We start from the raw sequence: 19,274 nt of genomic DNA on the forward strand, positions 1-19,274 counted from the left end.
GGGGACTTGTAGAGTAAGCCAAATGCAAATTAAGATAGCTGAATCAAGGGCCTTCTGAGGACTTCAAAGGGCTTTGGAACAAGCCTCAGATTTTTAGGACATTTCATCCCAGATATCAAAATACCTCACAACAATCAGCACATTTCATGACTTCTATTTCATGGATGGGGAAGTGATGTATAAACAGTGAAACAATTCTCTTCCTGTTTAGTGGCTCTGTGGTATACCCCAGGATAACAGCCAGCTCCCATTACTTTCCCATTCAGCCATCTCAATCAAATTTTCTCACAGAGATGGCCTTAGAAAATAGTTTATAGAAATAGAAATATATTAGAAAATAATACTTAGGCTTAATACTCCAGTAATTCTGCTCCCCAAATGACTAATGTCTGAATTTACATGTTATGTATCACTTGACAGAGGAGATCTGTATACTGATTCTTCAGAAGTAGAGCTAGATGTATTAGCAAACCTCCAAAATCCCAGTGTGCTGTACCTGCCACCACCAACTCACTTCCATCTTTTCCTATGACCTTTTGATCCTCCCCATCTCTTACGAATACCAGCTACTTCAAGGGTTAGACAGAATTCAAATAAGATCTTGTGTTGATTTAGAAGTGTGTTTTTTCAGCTAGAAATTGTATCTTCTCAACTATGTTCAAAAATAAGTAGTATGTTGTTGTCATCACTATAATATAAATGACTAATTATAATAAGGAGCTGGATGCCTATAAAATAAACAAGAGTTATGAGTGCTCCTGTCCTGTTCCTTCTAAATCTGCATTAAATGTTGGGAGCAGGACTACCTGCATGATAATAAATAGTTAAGGGGAAAGCCTGATACTTTGTCATGGAAAAGCTGCTTGACACATGTCATGAGAAAAGACACTTGTGATTGCCCATTAGATGAGTAATAGCAGGTAATTAATAAATTCTATTCTCACGTGATTCACAAACAATGAAGCAACCAAAAAGAGCCAGGTTAATTTCCAGTCTGCTTGCAAACAGGAGAAGAAAATCAGTATTTGCTTAATGAAAAAAGGATATACTTGAAGCAGGACATCGAAGGTGGAAAAGCTGTCCTATAGCGAAAACATAATGCCGGGAATCAGGTGACAGATTGTCATGGTCCAGCAGCTGCAACCTCAGAACTGGACTGGCCAGGAGTAATGTGATAAAAGAAATGTAGATGGGTCAACTGGGTTGCCTGAAAACAACAGAACTTTAATGGATAAAATAATAACTAACAGAAGGTGCACACAGTATGAGGTTAGCTCTAAAGGACCTGCAAATGGGGGAAACACAACAATATATAGTGAATGATTAGAGGGCAGGGGACCAACTATGAACAAGAGCTAGGAACACTACCTTATATGCAACACACTAACGACCAGCTAGGAATGGGAACTAAAAACATAACCATATAAGGCATAACCTTATTAACATAACAATTCCCAGAATCCCATTCTTCTCACCCAAATGAAAAATATTTCTCCCATGGCTTTAAGTTAGTGGCTGTCTCAGGTTGGCCGACTCCCACATTTCCCCCTTTCTAATCTATTAAAAATAATGAACATAAAGGCTTCCTAAAAATGTTCAACAAATAGCTTATTAAACATGGTTACAACATTAAAACAATAACAACAACTACAATAACTAACAATACAACTTCGACTACAGACAACTAGCCTGATAAACCCCAACTTTTAAGTGGTCAATTTAACTAGTCATTATTGTCTTTGACTTGTAGTTTCTTGACTCTTTCTTTTAATATTTGGATGCTTTTGTGAATTAACTTGCTGTGGTCTTTCAGATTTATGCAGCACATGCCATTGAAGTCCTTGCAGCTGTGTCCTTGAGCTAGCAGCTTATGGTGGCCTTATTTTGCAGGGTGGCATGCTTGATGCTATTAATATTAGTTAGTAGTTCATTTAATGCTTTGCATGTAGTGTGGGTATACTTAGCTAACACCTAACAATGTCTAACATTTTCAAAGCTCTTGCTGCAGCACTCCAAGAACTAATGCCAATGCTTCTATTCTCTGTCTTAAGACCTAAAAGTTAATTTTGCCTTTGTAATCTGCTTTAAATTGCTGAACAATTTTTTTTTTTTGCCTAATCTTTTTGTTACGAATCATTGTGAGGTTGGATGTCAGTAGAGTAAGCTTCCCTAAGCTACATGGTCTGCTCTTGATGTCTGATGAAATGGTGGGCTATGCTCTGCCTCCACAGATGAGAAATGTTTCAGATGGTAATTGTAATGGGGAATCACTGGATCAAGAGAGGATGGATGAGGTGTAATTAAACCACATGCTTTCATTATAATGGGGGGAAATATCCCACCATATTTTTTTGCTCATTTCTTATTTGTTGGGTATCAGTGCCACTCTGTATTTTCTCTATTGCTTCTGTCTTATACACATAATGAAATTTAACACAAAAATCTATTTTAACAGAGTGCAAAAGTTCTAATTTTTGGGGTTCTACTGGTGCATGCAGTAGGTCCTAGGCTAAGTAATCCCAATTATTAACGGTGCATTGAGGAGATGCCGTTTGCAGATGGCACCCTTAGTTAACAGCTACTCATCCGCCGGCAACTTTACTAACCAGGTGGAAAAGGGTTTGTCTGGAGTAGTTATTGATAGCTATTGGTAGTTTTTGCTGCGTGGCATTGGTTAGTGTTATCAAAACGTTTTGCTTCGGCTGTGGGACTTCCTAGGTTTTAGTGAGGAACATAGTGTTGACTAGGATGGATATAGCGAGTAGGAGTCTTTTGCAGGTCACATCTGAAATTTGGTAATACTAAGAATTTTAGTAATAGTAGACCATTAGGAATTAAGGGTTACTATTTGTAGGTTGTTGGAGTTTTGCTTTTCTTTGTGTAATCTCTTGGGATCTTTTTGCTTGATGACTTGGTGTTCTTGTAGCGGCTGTAGGTACAGCTTGACGTTTTTAGTCAGAATCTACTGAGGATTTTTATCTGTGGAAACACAAGTATATCTCTTCTTCCAAGTAATCATTGGAAATTGTCTCAAAATTTGGCTTGTTTCTAGGTCTTTGATTAAAATTGCAGTTTTTTTCTTTTAATTGCGCTTGTATTATGTTGGAAAAATGTCTGATAATTGGTGCATTTGGTTTTATAAAAGAGTTGTTTAGAAAGTTAAATATATATATACCTTTAGTAAGCTTCTCTATAGTGGATAATGTCTCTCTTTCCTCTTTCTGTTGTTCAGTAGGCACTTGAGAGACCTATGGGCTTTCTTGGTAATTAATTGGCCTATGGGGGAGTGTGGAATGCCTGTAGTGCGTTTGATTCTCTACAGCTTAAAAAATTGTTGTGTTTTCTGAGAAACATAGGTGGGTCTGTTATGAGTTTTAATTTCTTGTGGGATTCCTAAAGTTGAAAAGGCCCATAAAAAGTGTTTGATGGTATCTTTGGCTTTTTCTCCAACATGAACAGATGTAAAAATTGCTCCTGGGAAGGTGTCAGTTGAAACATGTAAATATTTAAAATGGCCAAAAGATGTGTAGTATGTAACATCACTCTGTGAAATTTGGAGACTGTGTAGCTCTTGAGGATTTACTCCTGCCCTGACAGATGGTAGGGAATACTTTTGACAGTTGGGGCATATGGTGATAATTGCTTTGGCTTGATCTTTGGTAATGTTAAACATGGCTGTTCGTGTGGGAGCATTTTGATGGAAGAATGAGTGACTGAGTTGCGCCTGTTTAAAGATGTTTGGAAGTGTGGTTAGTATAGTCATTGTAAAGGTGTCAGCTTCTCTGTTTCTTTCTGCCGGGAATCTTGGTAATGAGGTGTGTGAATGGATGTGCATGACAAAATAAGGATGCTGTCTCTTGGAAAGAATGAGAATTAAATTTTTAAGTAAAGAGTATCATTACTAACTGAGTTCAGAAATTAATTTTTAGCTCTTTTCTGAAATACGATTTCTGAAATATAAGAAGAATCAGTAATTAAATTAAAAGGATCTATGAATTTAGACAAGGCGCTGTCACTCTGTCAACAACTGCCAGTCCAACTATTTGTGGTGACCCCTCCATGGTCTCAATATCTGACTTCTAATTATGTGTTACCAGATCCTGTAATACTATAACTCATTTATGAGACTGTCTAGGTCCATCTGTGAAGAGGTAATTGCATTAAGAGGTATATCACTTTTTAGTGGTTTGGGAATTAAGTTAAATGAGGAATGCAAAAATTTGTGTTTAGGGTAGTAAGTTGAAATTTCTCTGGTGAAATTTTCAAGTGCAATTTGTAAATGTTCTGATTGCTGTCATAACTATTCCAAATATAGAGTAGTTATTAGTAAAAATATCATGGAAAAACTTTTTCCTGAAAGGGAATTTAAGCACGACCTAGCTCTTATGACAAGCTGAGACATCATTTCTGGTTTTGTCGTTATAGTTTTCCCTGGCTGATGGGGTAGGAAAACCCATTCTAAAATTAACAAAGGAACAAGTGATTTAGAATCTCACTGAAAAATTGAGCATGAAGTTGAGGTTCTTTGCCCAGAATAGCTAACAAAAATGGTAAATCAGGATTCATTTGATGTGCTTGCTGACTTTGAATGGGTTGAGACACTTTGCCTAAGGCATTTTTTGCCTCATCAGTTAGATGTCTGGGTGAATTCAGTGCTGGATCTCCTTTCAGTAGGACAAACAATGGAGCCAAATCTTCATTAGTAATCCTAAGCAGGGATCTAACCCAATTGATGGTTCCAAGTAGTTTTTGTAAGTCATGGAGTGTCTGTGGATTTTCATTCAGTTGTAGTGGTTATGATCGCATAATCTGGGAAAGAGTTTGAAATCTCAAGTACTTCTAAGGTGGCATTTGCTGTATTTTTTCCTCAGCGATGGTGAGCCCTGCCCTTTGGACAGCTGTGTTGGTAGCTCTTGGTGCAATCTCTAGGGCTGAGCTGGTTTGTGTAGTAATGAGGATGTCATCTATATAATGGTAGATGATGGTCTGTGGGTGTTTCTTGCAGAATGCATCTAACACCTTGGTGACAAAACACTGGGAGATGGTTGGAGAATTCTTCATACTTTGTGGTAGCATGGTCTAGTGGTATTGCTGGAGTGCAGCTTCATGAGAGTCCACTCCGGGGACCACTTGGATCGTGAGATGACTGTCATGTCCGCACTGGTGTTTACTAGCCTTGTTAATATAATTTTCTTGTTGTTAAATTTTAAAGGGCAAGTTAATTGAGGTCTGCCGCATAGTAATGGGGACTTGAGTCCCCATTACTAGGGATTTTGGTGTGCTGTTGATGTTTTGTTTAGGGGGTAAGATTGCTTGTGCAATTTGTAGTCCTTGGGGAAAAAAACAAGGTGGATTAGGATACACAGCTAATAATGCAATCTCCTGTTGTGAAATTGCTGATAGTAATGATGGTAAAACAAAAAGAATATCTCAGTCTTTGACCTGTAGTTCCCCACATTAACAGCTCCTGTGGCTGATCTTTAGGCTCAAGCTATCCAGTGGAGATGCAGTCTGCTGAGTAATCTGTCAACATTACTGGCTTGGCGCTTCCCAAACCCAGCATAGCACACTATAGGCAAGGCTACTGGATATCCTAAAATGGTGCACTGAAGCTTTGGGCTACTTGCCCTTCTCTAATGGCAGACATTGATGCCTGGGTTATTTGTGTCCTTGTGCAGGGCCATCCTGCACTCCACTGGAAGTTTCCTGGTGGCAGCCTGCTACAACTTCTCCGTTTTGTGCAGAATTGGTTAGTGCTTTGATAATTTCTTTTGTGTCTACAACTCCTAGGAGTGAGTTTTGCTCCTCACTGGGGGTAGTCCTTTATGAAATATCCCTTTTTGCTGCATCAAAAGCAAAGCTTTGGGTTCTGTTGCTGTTGCCTTTGAGGGATGACCCGCATTGTGGCAAAAGCTTCTGCAATTCCTTGTCCTACCACCTGTGCCTGAAAAGGGACTGAGTGTTTTGGTGTTCTGAGGCAAGCCTGTATCATTTGTGTCAAAGTAGGTTCTGGCTCAGGTGGTAAAGAGCGTGGAACCCTTTTGCACTCTGGGTTGGCATTGGAGACAGCTAGCTTTCTGAGTAGCTTTCTGAGTACCATTCTAGCAAAATTTGTCTTTTGACTGCAACTTTGAGTCTATCAATAAATTTCATGTAGGGTTCATTAGGCCTTTGTTTGATGTCCACAAAGTCCAGGTTAGGGGTACTGTTATTGAGCACCTGCATAAGGGCCTTTCTGGCCACATCCTTGATGTCATTTAGGACAGGTCTAGGGAGGCACACAGCTTGGTCATTGGGTTGGGTGTGTGCCCCTTCTTCTGTGAGGCAATCTAAAGTTAAATTTGCCCATGCTTGGTCCCTAGCATAGTCTACTTTCCTTCCCAAAGGGTGTATTCTGTAGGGGATAACAGCATGGTCATTATGTACTGCATATCATGGGGCACTATGTCATGTGTGGTGAGAGTAGCCCGAATTAAGGTGTTGAAGTAAGGCGATCCCTTCCCATACTCTCTAGCACCCTTACACAGTTCTTTCACCTCCCCATAGACCAATGGCTCCGATACTGGGTTCACGTTTGCCCTCCTTTAATAGCACACCTTTAAGAGCAATAATAAATTTGGAGACTATATCCTAATTCCCCTCCTTTACTGCAGTCTTCTCAATCCTTTCTCATGGAGCCTCAGTGTCACGAGATCCAGAAAGGCTGAGATTTTCCTCAGAGGAGGAAGATATGAAAAGGAGCAGTCAGGGATGTGTCTTCTAACACCTCTAATTCCATGCCTGTAGATAGGATGAATATCTTATTCTGCCTAGGATAAGACAAGGGAGTGAAGCTCAGAGGTATATGGTCTCCCCAGACTGCATCCTATCACCAGTGTGGAAGACCAAGATAGATGCTTTATTTCTTTTGTATTCTTGATTTTTCTAGCAGTGAGCATAACTGCTCTTGAAATGATTTAGCAGGAGTGCAGGGACTTTTATGTAGTTGGAAATGTTATGTCAAGGTATGTTTTCTGTTTTAAAAAATGGTACAAAGAATAATTAATTCAGGTAAATCTCATGGCCAATGTTAGGGAGGAGCTCAGATTAAATAACAGCACTATTCCCATCTGGCTTCATAATCTACAGATCTATGACATTTTCTCACAGCACAATAAATTTTCAATTTCAGACTTGACCCTTCTCTACAAGATCCTTTTTATATTCAACTATAAGTTTTTTAGTAGGATCCCTTACTACCTACCTCTCCCTTTATAATAGCCCTTGTTTATCTTTAATAAATGGCTTTATGTTGTTTACTGTGCTTCACATTTTTTCATCTTCTTTGTGTGTTCTACACAGCACAAGTAGGTATCTTTCAATAAAGACTGCCTGAGAGCAAAGACAAGGAAAGTGAGCAAAAGAAAGACAGATGGGAGGGAAGGTCAGAGGAAGAAAGAAAAGACTGATGAGAATGTTATTCCTGAAGGATTTGAAAACAATTTACTGTAATTCAAGAAAATCTTTAAATGTCAGGGAATAAAGTTCAACTATTTTAAAGAATTTGTAATAATCTTTCTGATTTTTTTACCACTCGCATTTTAATAAAAATAGCTGATCATTTAAACTTAATTTTAACACACTGCAGTGGTGGAACATAGTAGTTATGCATACTTCCATTTCTTACCTTGCCTTCTTGATGATACTGTAAATTACACTGGAGTTATCTTTAGCGTCAGTTGAAGAAGACAGTTACTATGATGGCAGTTACTATCATGTTACTATGAGTTACATGTTAACTACATGTTACTACTATGTTTTAAATTTATAACTGATTTTTTTATAGTCATTGTTAGGATACTTATTTCACGAAGAAATGTTGTAAATAAATTTTAGATATGGATTAAGAAGAAAAAAGTAAGTAACTGCACAACACTATATTGCTAGCAAGTCAAACAGGATTGGTATTAAAGTACAAAGTTCCTGAACATATTCAAGATTATAATTATGTAAGCTATAGCATAAATTGAAAGTGTCTTACAGAAATAATTATTTCAGTGCAGGGATAAAAAAAAAGAAAAGTCCTTGTAAGTTTATTTCTATAAACAAACCAACAGAAAGAGGAAAATCTTTGAACTTCCATTGTATTGACAACATTATCTATGTTTTATACAGCATAGTGTTTTTAAACACTGTTAACTTAGAGACAACATCACCTTTTTTTCTTTTAACTGAAGAAGTGGGGATGAGAGGGGTGAGAGATAACCCAGCTGAACATTTTGTTGGATGAATTAGTTTTACTCGAATGCAATTGAGAGCTCTTGGAGACTGAAATACAGTAATATACCAAAGGATACTTGCTACTTGTTATGTTTCACAGTAGTCTCTCACTTTCACAGAGAAAAAGTGTGTTAAAGCAAGACAGAAACATTTTAATACTATTTGAAGTCTGAATGTTGGTCAAGGTCCAAGTTTCAATGCTAATTCTGATTTCTGTGGCAAAAAAAAATAAATCAGACACTCCTGACAGACTTAAATTTTTAAAATTCAAACTGGCTGGTATGTCATCATCCTGTTAGAAATGTCCTGCAGAATTCCCATCCACTGGAAGCTGTGCATTGAAATAGGCACTAAGAACATTAAAGGCATTATGGTATGGCTAAAATATTTATTTAGATACTTATGAAGAGTGCCATTTTTGGTGAACCAAGTTAAAACTAAGCAATAAAGTACAGCCACCTATCACGAGGTGAATCTGAGCCAAAATGCTCTACCTCAAAGCATCTATAATCTCACCAGACATCACAAATCTCTACCTCTAGTACAACTAATTTAACCCAGACTTCAGTTCTATGCTGGCAGACAGAGTGCAAGTAGGTTTTAAGGTTAGGACAGAACATTTACTTCCCTTAGGCAGTGCTATATTTCCCACTTATGCTGAACTATGCTTAAGCTTTTTATCTCCAAAGGTTGACTGTTCCAAGGCCCAAATCTGAAGGATGCTGAGTAATTTGTGGGAGGAGCTGAAAGGTTTTAAAACCTATTGATGGCATTGCTTGTAGATGACTTTCAGCTCTTCTGGAGGGCAGATGTGGAAGGGGTGGCAGAATCAGATGCAAGCATGTTAAATTTTCCTGACATAAAAAACCTATTATCATGGCAGATTGAATTCATACCGTAAGTCTAAACAACAAAAGAATTAGTTTTGCACTATTCTGCCAGAAATAAGCAGCACACTATAAGTAAATCACATTGTTTATACTACTTATTCTGTGTGCAATGAAAACAAGAACAGCTGTTCCTTGATGGCTCAGTTTGTGAAAAATGAACAAATGCACACCGTTAGCTGTTATAATAGCAAAGGTTACAAGATCTGCCATCCTTTCCCTTACATTCTGTTTTTCTTGGCACTTACAAAGTCAGTTACTAATGCTCTTTCCAGTTTAAAAAGTGCCACAAAATACCTGTTGATGTAGAAAAAAAGGAAAAAAGGGGGGTACTGGGGAGGGGTTTTGAGGGGTTTTGGTCAACCTATTGAGGGGTTTTGGTTTTTTCGCTGAAAGTAGGGAAACACCTCATTGGCAAAATTTCCTTTTACAAGATATACACAGTGTCAAATAACAGAAAATATAGCTTGTGCATTACGTATTAAAGGACTAATCCTGCTCCACTGACAGCAATAATATATTCTTTCACTTGATCTGAACAGGACTAAGATTCAAGAAGAACTGAATGGGCCTATAATGGGCAGCATTCTGGGTAAGCCACACAGCTGTCAGCAAACATCTCTTACAATCTCTTATTTAAGTTTATTAATTTTCATCTTGAAATCAGTTAAATTCGTTGCCAGCAAGATTCTTCTGAGGACCATGCATGTCTGACACATGGGAATCTATTTCTCATTTCCAGCCTAAATGTACTGAAAATATCTGATACTGATTTGATCTCACACATTTTACTTTAATAGTTCTTCCTCTTCAGATCCCTTTTATTGCTAGAATGAAGTTGCTAAGCCCTTCTTTTTCATCAGTCTTCTCCAACACATCAGACCCTAAAAGTGGTCCTTTGGTCCCTTCCAGTTTCAACAAAGGTCACTCCAAATTTACAATTATATCCAGGTGTGGTCTCAACAATATTTTGTACAATGTCAGGCAAGCATCTGTTTATCTGTAGATATCCTATGGTTTATATGGCCTGGATGTCCTTTAAACACTTCTTTGCCATGGCACTTTGACAGTCCATAACAATCCATAAAAAAAGATAGTTTCTTTTATAATTTTCAAATTAAATTTATTCAGGATAGCTATTTTCATATGTTCTTGCACTGAAACTGTAACTTTGATACCTCTCTCTCAACCATGTGTACCACTTTCAGTGTGACTTTAAAGAACAGTTCTAGCTTTCCTCAGCCAAAATTCTGGCAATTGGTTTCTAAAGGTATAGCAACGATATACGTTATTTTCATAGCCAAGGTAATAGTCTCTTGCAATTAACTGTATGGCCTTAAGGTTTTGCAGTGTGGTATTATAAGATTTCTCTTTTATTGCCAAAGGTAAACTGCACTGTGCATTCTTAAATTCATGGCTTCGAACCCAAGGACGCATAACACTGTAGCTCCACCTTAGATTCTAAATAGCTCCAAAGGCAAAACCCAAACTATAAAAGTTCTGCCTATTGCTTCTTAGCTTTGATTATGTTTGTAACACATAAAGAAAGCCACTTGTGTACAACAAAGACAGTAAGTCTTATTTTATGCGTTTAAAAATCAAGATGCAGCAGCTTCCAGAATTGTAGAAGACATTTAGGCTTCTGAAATCGTTCTCCTGACATTAGTGTGGGCCATTTCAATACTCATGATTAAGTAAAAAGTACAAAGAGGACCAAAGCTGCTACACGTAGGCTCTGATGGAAACTGGAGGATATAATGGCAACCGGAGCTGTGCTCAACCAGGCGCTATTGAGATGGATGATGAGATAAATAGGTATGATTCATGCTGATAAAAATTGAAACAGTAATCAATATAGACACAGTAATTAATATTTGGGAATAATAAAATAGTTAAAAGTTGTAATGCCAAAGAAGAGAGGGAGAGGAGGGGCTCCACCCCCACTTCCAGCAGATATTCTCAAGGACCATAGGAAAAAAGCTGAAGATACAGTTGCTAAAAATGAGCAAAACCTGGTTGGGTCCTAGAAAATGCTAATTATAAGGGATTTATTGCTTTGATATGTAGATCTAGTGATATGTTAGTCTTGGCTTACATTGTACTGGCTTGATGCACATGTGTAACCCAAAGGTGAATTAAAGGACACAGATGAAGACTACGAAATCTTCATCAGACGACCCCCAAAGACTTGTGCCACTAAATTGAGTGGTGGCGCATGCGTGGTAAAGGTGGTAATGAAGGCGGAGATAGAAGTATGACGAATTGAAAATAGGAGGAGATGGCATTGACACATGGCATAAAAGGGGGGCATCTTTACTTGGCAAACTTGTACGTGATGTGGCAAGGGTCCAACAGCCCTGCACTCCGTACCCCACAGTTATCTTTTGCTTATGCGCTATTATTGGAACCAAATTATCCCTTATTTTAATCAAATTATATTGTATCCAATTTTATATTTTTTATTTTAACTATTCAGTTAAAATTGCTACTACTTTTAATATTGTTTGGGGGTTTTTTATGATGGGATAATTGGGCAAACATGACAATGACAATTAAAGGGCCCGGACCCGGAGCACTGGCAGTGCTGCACACAACAGCGGCAGCAGGCAGGCTCTCAATGGCTCTTGGCTTCAGCTACACCCGAACCCTGATCAGGCGCCAGCTCATCAAGCACTGCGGTGGCTGCCTTCAGTCTCATCACAGCTGGGTGTACCATGGAGCTAGGAGATCATGCTGCTCTCCCTCAGAGAATCGATGGGTTTCAGCTTAAAAAAGCGTCTCGCAGCTAAGGAAGGTGGAGAGGAAACTTAGCTGGGCTGCGCCCTCCGTTTTGTACGGCATCGCCACCACACTTCAGCTGGGCTGAGGAAGGAAAAAGAGCGGGGGGAGGGAAGGAAACGCTTGCTTCCCGCCGAAACTACATTTCCCAGAGTGCCTCCGCCTCGCCGGCTTCCCGCCCTCCCATGACAGCTGCCTGGCTGCGCCATGGCGGAAGCCGGGGAGAAGGTAGAGACTCTCAATGCACTGTGGCCGCAGCGCCGAGGAGCGCGGCTCAGAGCGGGACGGCATAAGCGCGGGACCGGGGCGGGGGCACCTGGGAGCGGAGGGGCGGAGGGACAGTGGGACAGTGCCTGTGCCAGGGGCAGAGGCCGGCAGCCAGCCCTGCGGGGTGCGGGGCCGTCGGAGGGAAGATGGAGGCAGCGGAGCCGGCGTCTGCCCGGGCGGGTGGGTTTAGAAGTGCGTCCGACGCCGCTGTGGAGCCAAGAGCTCTCTCTGCCGAGGGACATAGAGACATGACCAAGTGCATTTCAACAAGGGAATTTTTTTTCTGAGAAAAAAACTTGAGGATTTTGGTGCTGTTTCCTTAATCGGGTGTTCTCTTAAAGCTCCCCGTCCCTAGATTGCTCTTTCCCAAGAAAAAATTAAAATAAAGGGAAAAGTGCAGTTCCTGGCCTTTTCAGGTACTTTCTAAATGCTTGTTTGCTGAGCCAGTATTTGAACAGACAGCTGAGCTGTGCAGTATTTGTCAGTCATAAATGCCCAAAAGTGAGAGAGTCTTGGAAATACTTCAAGGTAACTGGCCGTGAGAAAGTTAGAGCATCTGGTTTGCACCTTCCCTGCTGACAGAGTTTTGTTGGGAGGGCTTGGCTTCCTTGGGGGAGAATGTTTTCCCCCAAGACTGATGAGTTTTTAACTGTGACAGCCTTTGGAAGGATGAAACAAACTTGGACAAGTCTTCTCTAACAATACAGTAGATTAAACTAGCCTATGTTTTGCTCTCTTTGGACTGTGACAGGAGAGTTACTTTATTCATTTCAGTTTATTTCCTGTGGGTAGCATGCACACCTCTGTTGAAAGGGCTGTGTGTGTGTTGTGCATGTGTTTCTGTAAAACTCAACTTTGTATCTTTCAACTTCTGTCAGGTTTACATTATGAGCCTAAACACATAGTGGATTACATATGGTGTTTGTGAAACCAGGGGAAGGGAAAACCCTTTACCCATCATACTGGAAAGCCCACTTAAGAATATTTTGAGAAGTTATGTTGGATCTTTTAAGTGAGAGATTATAATGGTGAGAGATTACTTCATATTTCTATGGTTTCCTGATCTGTGTTCCCTTACTTCATTCTTGGGCTACTTAAGTAACAGTGTTTGTCAGCTGCCTGAAGTGTACTGCTGATTTTCCCCTAGAGTCTGAGATTGCTAAAGACTGCTATTCCTACATGACTTTGGATTCTGGTTGTCTACAAATCCCTTTTTAGGGATTTCCTTTCCACAGTTACAAGGCTACTAAAAAGTGGAAGTGGAGGATAATGCTTTCAGTTTGTGCATTGGGAGACAAGGCAAAGGAACCTAACAAAGCCCCAGGGCAATCATAACTACAGTTTACTGTTCAAGTTTGCCTAAACAAGTAGGAAAACCCAGGGAAAAAGCTTTTCATAGTAAGTTGCTACCAAAGTGAGTTTGTAGGTAAGTATCAATTCTAAGCACCTTCAGCTAAGTTCTTGTCAGAGAACAAATACAATATTTGCATTGCTTTCCTAAGCCAAAGCTCCCTTTGATTTTTTTCTATGTTATTTTTTTGCAGTAAAACATAAATGCCATGAAGCATTTACCTGTATTAGTATGCCATTTATGAAATGTAGTATCTGATACTGCAGTGCCTTGTGAATACAGTAGGGATACCAGGGTAGATGTCCTAAATAAAAATAGATAGATATTTTATTAGTTCACATGGATTGATTATTGGAATCAATTTCTGGCATGCCCTAATTTTATATGTCAATATCCTCTAGGGATGCCTTGCACATAACTTGTGGCTCAGTTAAGTGGCTCAGGTGGGTGTGAGGACCAGCTGCTGTCTCAGTAAGTGAGCTTATAACTCCATCCTGCACGTGTGTTGGTCTGACAGCAGAGTGTTAGATAGTGAATTCATCCTGAAAGTAAGTTTCTGTTCCTAGACAACCAAAACAATTGGAACCATGAGGGGCAGATGTAGTTGGTGTAGCTGCACTAGCAGAAATGTCACTTGCTGTAATTCCTTTGTTTGGGAGAGATTTTTTTTTCCCCACTCTATGTGAATACCACAAAATACCACAACAATAGTGCTATTAATTTTGATTTATTAAGGATTTGAGTAGGTTGCTCTTGGTATTCAGAAGAGAAAATCATCGTTTTTTATTAGCAATCTGATGATACTTTGTGTTGGACTTTGTGCGTTGTTCTAGCTCATCCAGTCAGCTGGCAATATTACACCACACTGTTGTAGTTCAGTTCTCACTTGCTTATTGTTAAGATGCACAAAGATTGTATGTAACAAAATTGGAATTTCCTGAAAAGTTACAGCAGCTTGTGATTAGAGACTGGGAGATCAACAGACAAGCAGTTGGGCTTGCAAAGTTCAACCTAAACTTCAAAGGATGCCAGGATTTTACTCCATCTTCCCTTGATTCCCACGTACTTTTTACTTGCAATTTCCCAATTCATGACACAAGTGTAGACTACACTGATAACCCTTCTATGGGATGTGTATTTTAGAGGTGAGTCTGTCTGTAGTGTGTAAAATGGACTAAATGGATGTCAGTGATTGTGGTAACACCTTGCATGAAGCTTCCAGTAGCCGGTAGAAGTGCTGCTTTGCATCTGTCCCATCTGCTGTGATGGTCATGATGGGCATCAATGTGAGTCTCCACTAATGAAAAGGAAGCCTTTGCTTTTGGTGTACAGGTCACAATCAGTGCATTATATAAACATAGAAAAGAAATAAATATGAGAAACAAAAATTTACACTGGTTGTCAGTGCATTAAATTTTCTCCCTTTTCCATTTTTCTCTAAGCTGTTGGTAAGGGTGTAATTTATTTTTTTTTTGTCTGGTCTGGTGGAATTCTGTACCTATTAATCTTACTCTTCAAAGACTCCCTTCAACAGATTTGAAATGCTGCTTTCTCTCTTACTTGTTCTTTGTTTATATCATATTTTATTGTTAAAATACTTACATTCACTGCTGGTGTATTAGTTGTAATCCTTTATTGCTATTGATAAAGATAAATACGTTAAGTAAATCTTCGTTTTGCTGACTTCTTTGAGGAGGCATTTCATCAGCAGATTTTCTCAGTGAGCAGATGAGAGATGAGCTGGAGTTGACTTAAAAAAATTTTTTTCCAGGGTAGAAAGAATCATGTTGCCAGAGAGATGTTTTAAAGGTACAGTTGTTTCGAAGGCAGGAGAAAGCCACATCTTGCATTAACATCACATGGGAAGGAGAAAGTCATTGAATGCTGGATTTCTATGGAAAATGGTTTGAAATTATTAAAGTTTAAAATAAGCCTATTAACAGCTAAATAGTTAAATAGCAGAGGGGGCTTGTGGATAACTTGAGAATGCTGTTCTGCCATGAAAGTCAAGATATGGGCAGTTTCTTTGCAAAATTTACTACTGCTTCTGGAAGAGGGGAGGATAATCTCAGGGACAGATTCTCAGATCCCCCAGTCACTCTCCCTTTTAGGGTCCCTGCTGCTCCTGAGTCTCACTGAGACACTGAAATGAGAGTGCAAGCTCAAATCCAGTATGAATGACAAGGATGGAAACTCTGAACTTTGAGTTGCTTCTGCTTTGTCTTTCATTTCTTAGTAAGGGTTTAAAAGTACTTCTTAAAGGGAAATACTGCTTGGTTATGTATATACATAGCTATTTACACCTTTGTTTCTTGTGTCCTTTTCAGGAAACCAGGTCTTACGAGGAATCAACAGATGAATCTGAGGTAACCCTTCTTAACATGTTTCATACTCAGATTTGTCAGCATGGTCAGTGTTAGTTTTTTTGTCAATATGGAGTGAAAAATACTATTTCACTGGTTGTTTTTAGAAATTTGGCCAGTATTATGTACCAAGGATTGTTACTCTGATCTTAAATTATTAAAAAGAATCTGTGAATTGCTATTAGAAGCTTCTTTATATTAAAAAAACCACATTCACCCCATTATTGTAAAATTAATTATGTGGAGAGATAAATTGAAGTGCGTTTGCTTCTGTTTTGATAAAATGAAAATTTGTAAGTATAATTATATATGCAGTAATACTGCATCCAGGTAATTACTTTGTGGTTTTAATAGCTTCATAATCTCAACTTAATCATGTCCTGTAGACTCTCTAGTCTTAAGATGATGTTTTGTCAACAATTGTCTCATTTTCTGGAGAGGTCTGCCTACACTGCTGTAGGTGATGGGAAAAGGGGGGCCTGCAGTGAAGAGAGGAAGGAAGCTGGAGAGAGTTAAGAGCTTGTCTCTGAGCAGTAATGTTATATATAAAGCTCTCAGGAAGATTTTGTTTTTCACCAAGGGACAAATCTCCATGCTGGGTTTAAGCGCTAAGCAGACAGAAATCCTCATTTCTATGACAGCGGATAGTGCAGAGACTGTAGTGGTGGATTCTGAAAAAATCTTTTTGCAGTGGAAGGGGGCTTTGTTTCTTGTGAGATTTTTTTTTTTTTCTTTTTGCCATTGAGTGGTTGTCTTCAGTGGCACTGAATGGCAATACTGGTGAGAAGCAGAGGTTTTTGGCCCTTTAACATTGTTCTGTGGAACAGCTGCCCAGGCCAGACTTTTTTTTGTCCAGTGTGAAATGCCTTCATTCTGAATAGTGCTTTGTGATGTGGAGATAAACAATCACTGGGCAATGTGTCAGTAGAATAGTAATCCTCTCGAGGCTTGACATTCACAGGATAGTGAGCACAGATACTTACCTGCTGAGGTGCTTTTTTTTATCTTAAAGCTTATTGCAATGAGAAAATGGCACTTTTACTGGCCTTTCAAGATTTCAGCTTTAGCAAATCATTATTTACAGCAGAATTAATCACAAATGGGTTGCCAGGTTGGTGGAGGTTTACTAATTTTTCCCTTAAGAAAAATAGGCATCATGCATCTTTCACAAAATTTAAAGTCCCAAAATTTCAACTAGACCTATGTTAAAGTTGACATCTATTCTTAATGTTAATTTCACATGCAGAGAGAAGTGAAAAGAAAATTTATATATTGAGAATGCAGATATTGGGTCTAAAGAACAATTGTCATTCTAATGTCTATGAAAATGCTTTGCATTAGCCATCTTTAAGTCTAGTCTTTAGTATATTGATCATCAGCATGAGAAATGAGTCCTCACTTTTAAAAATTTCAAAGGTTTATTAAAAGCTTAACAAAATACAACAAATGAGTGAATAAGGAAGGACAGCACGCTTGGAGTAGGTGACCCAGCAGCCACAAGCTGGCCTACAGAATGGCTGCTCTGTGTTTTACACCCCGGGGGTTGCACTGGACAGCCCTGTCCCCTCTTAAAGCCTGTCAGTCAACTCTTCTTCGCCGTTTACTGGTGGAGATCACTTTCTTACAGCTTGGTTGGAGGTCAGGTGTTGCCATGCCGTGTCTCCTAGTGACAAGCCTGCCCCCCTCCCAAATGCCCCTGCGAGGGGCACAGGCACCTGCCCTCCTTCCACATGTCCCCATTACCAAGGCTGTCCCTTGGCAACAGTACCGGGAGAGACTATGGGGAGAACAGAGGACATCTAACCAACAAATCACAATAACAATACTACACATTGATAAAACTTCTCTTAACATGCACATAATAGTCATCTCTTTATTGTGAGTGCCAACCATCACGTTACCCATCTATAACAATCAGCAAATAGCTAATGGAATGAAACTGATTAGACTATTTCTAAAGATTGTTCAGATAAAACCAAAATGGTAAAAGCACAAAGTGTAAAAATGTTCTCAGTGCTTGCTTATGTTACTTGAAGTATGGTCAGAGCTTAGATCAAACTGATGGCTTCACTCCTAACTCTTGTGATCATAAAACTGTAATTATTTCTTTTGAATGGCCTGTAGTTTGAATAATCAGGGATGTATTTTATGGTGGTGGTTCTAGAATCAGAGACTGATTCCTGCAGCCTGTGTTGTTTTAGCCACTAAAAATATATTTATGGCATGGACTTCATAGACATCTTACCATAGTACTAAAAATTTTTACATATACAGTTACTCTTGCAATAAAATTAGTTTAAATTCTTTGTATGAATTTTGAATATTGTTTAATATTGTTAGTAATTATTCCAGAGGGCACATGACACATATCCGACTTACATTATAGATGTGCTTTCTGTTAGGGAGAAACGCAATATTAAAATTTCCAATTTTGAGTAAATTATACCCCTAGATGTGTAAATAAGTATGGATTTTTTTTCTGATGTTTTTACCCTTCTGTGCCATTATTTTAGGAAAGGATCAAATATACATTAATTCTATCTCATGCAGGAACTCTCTTACTATCATTCCTTTAGCATCTTCTACCAAATAAGATTCTAGTGCTGTTTTGCTCCCTGCTTGGTGTATTTGGAAGGACAGGCTCTTTAACAATTGCCAGGATGCCCATTTGCACAGACTTGGTGGTAGAGCTTAATAGTAAGCCTCAAATGTGGAAGTCTGCAAAAACTGATTGTCTTGAATATATGTCATCTGAAAGCTCATCAATGTAAGTTTGGTTCCAGCAATGGCTGCACAGGAAACTGAGTTCCTAAGGCTGCCCTGGTGTAAAATACTTCTCAGCTGTTTAAGTCAGAGTGTGTAAAATGCAAAGGTATCAATGAGCAGAGATAGTGCATTTGTTCAGATCTTTCCTTCAATATAGAAACAGCTGAAATTACTAGTAAAATTTGTAGAACTGGTAGCACTTGTAGAAGTGTGGTTACATTTCTTTCCTGGTAACTACAGTACAGTTGGCACTTTCCTGTCACGTTCTTATATCTGATTTGGGGTATTACATCCTTTTTCTTTTCCCGTAGTCGGACTACAATATATTATGCCAGGCTATGATGAGGAAGCTGTATATCTAATAGTCCTTTAATTCTTAGGGGAAAACCTCCTTCTTTTGTGAAGTAATTTTACTCAGTCTTGAAACACAGGTATTTTCTTTTTGTATGTTTGGCTTTATGTTTTGACATTTGGTTTTGGTGTTTTTTGATGGGGTTTTGGGGTTTTTTGGGTTTTAAATTTTTTTTGAAGTATATTTGCATTACTTATCCCAACCTTGTCTAATCATCACATATGCAGCCAGATTTAAGGGTGGATCTGAGC

At 38.9% G+C, this 19,274-nt stretch overlaps 1 protein-coding gene across 2 annotated transcripts in view; it reads left to right on the forward strand.

Annotated features, from left to right (window-relative positions):
* The first annotated feature begins 12,034 nt into the window (after positions 1–12,034).
* VPS41 (VPS41 subunit of HOPS complex) overlaps positions 12,035–19,274 on the forward strand; it is a 107,135-nt gene continuing 99,895 nt past the window's right edge. The window contains exons 1-2 of one of the 2 annotated variants that reach the window (XM_063158417.1): positions 12,035–12,152; positions 15,870–15,908. In XM_063158417.1, the coding sequence (XP_063014487.1) occupies positions 12,132–12,152; positions 15,870–15,908 (60 nt within the window). In that variant the 5' untranslated portion in view covers positions 12,035–12,131. The remainder of the gene's footprint in view (positions 12,153–15,869; positions 15,909–19,274) is intronic. The other variant, XM_063158410.1, reaches the window with a different exon arrangement.

The sequence above is a fragment of the Melospiza melodia genome, chromosome 1 (genome assembly GCF_035770615.1).
Source record: "Melospiza melodia melodia isolate bMelMel2 chromosome 1, bMelMel2.pri, whole genome shotgun sequence".
NCBI classification, from domain to species: domain Eukaryota; kingdom Metazoa; phylum Chordata; class Aves; order Passeriformes; family Passerellidae; genus Melospiza; species Melospiza melodia.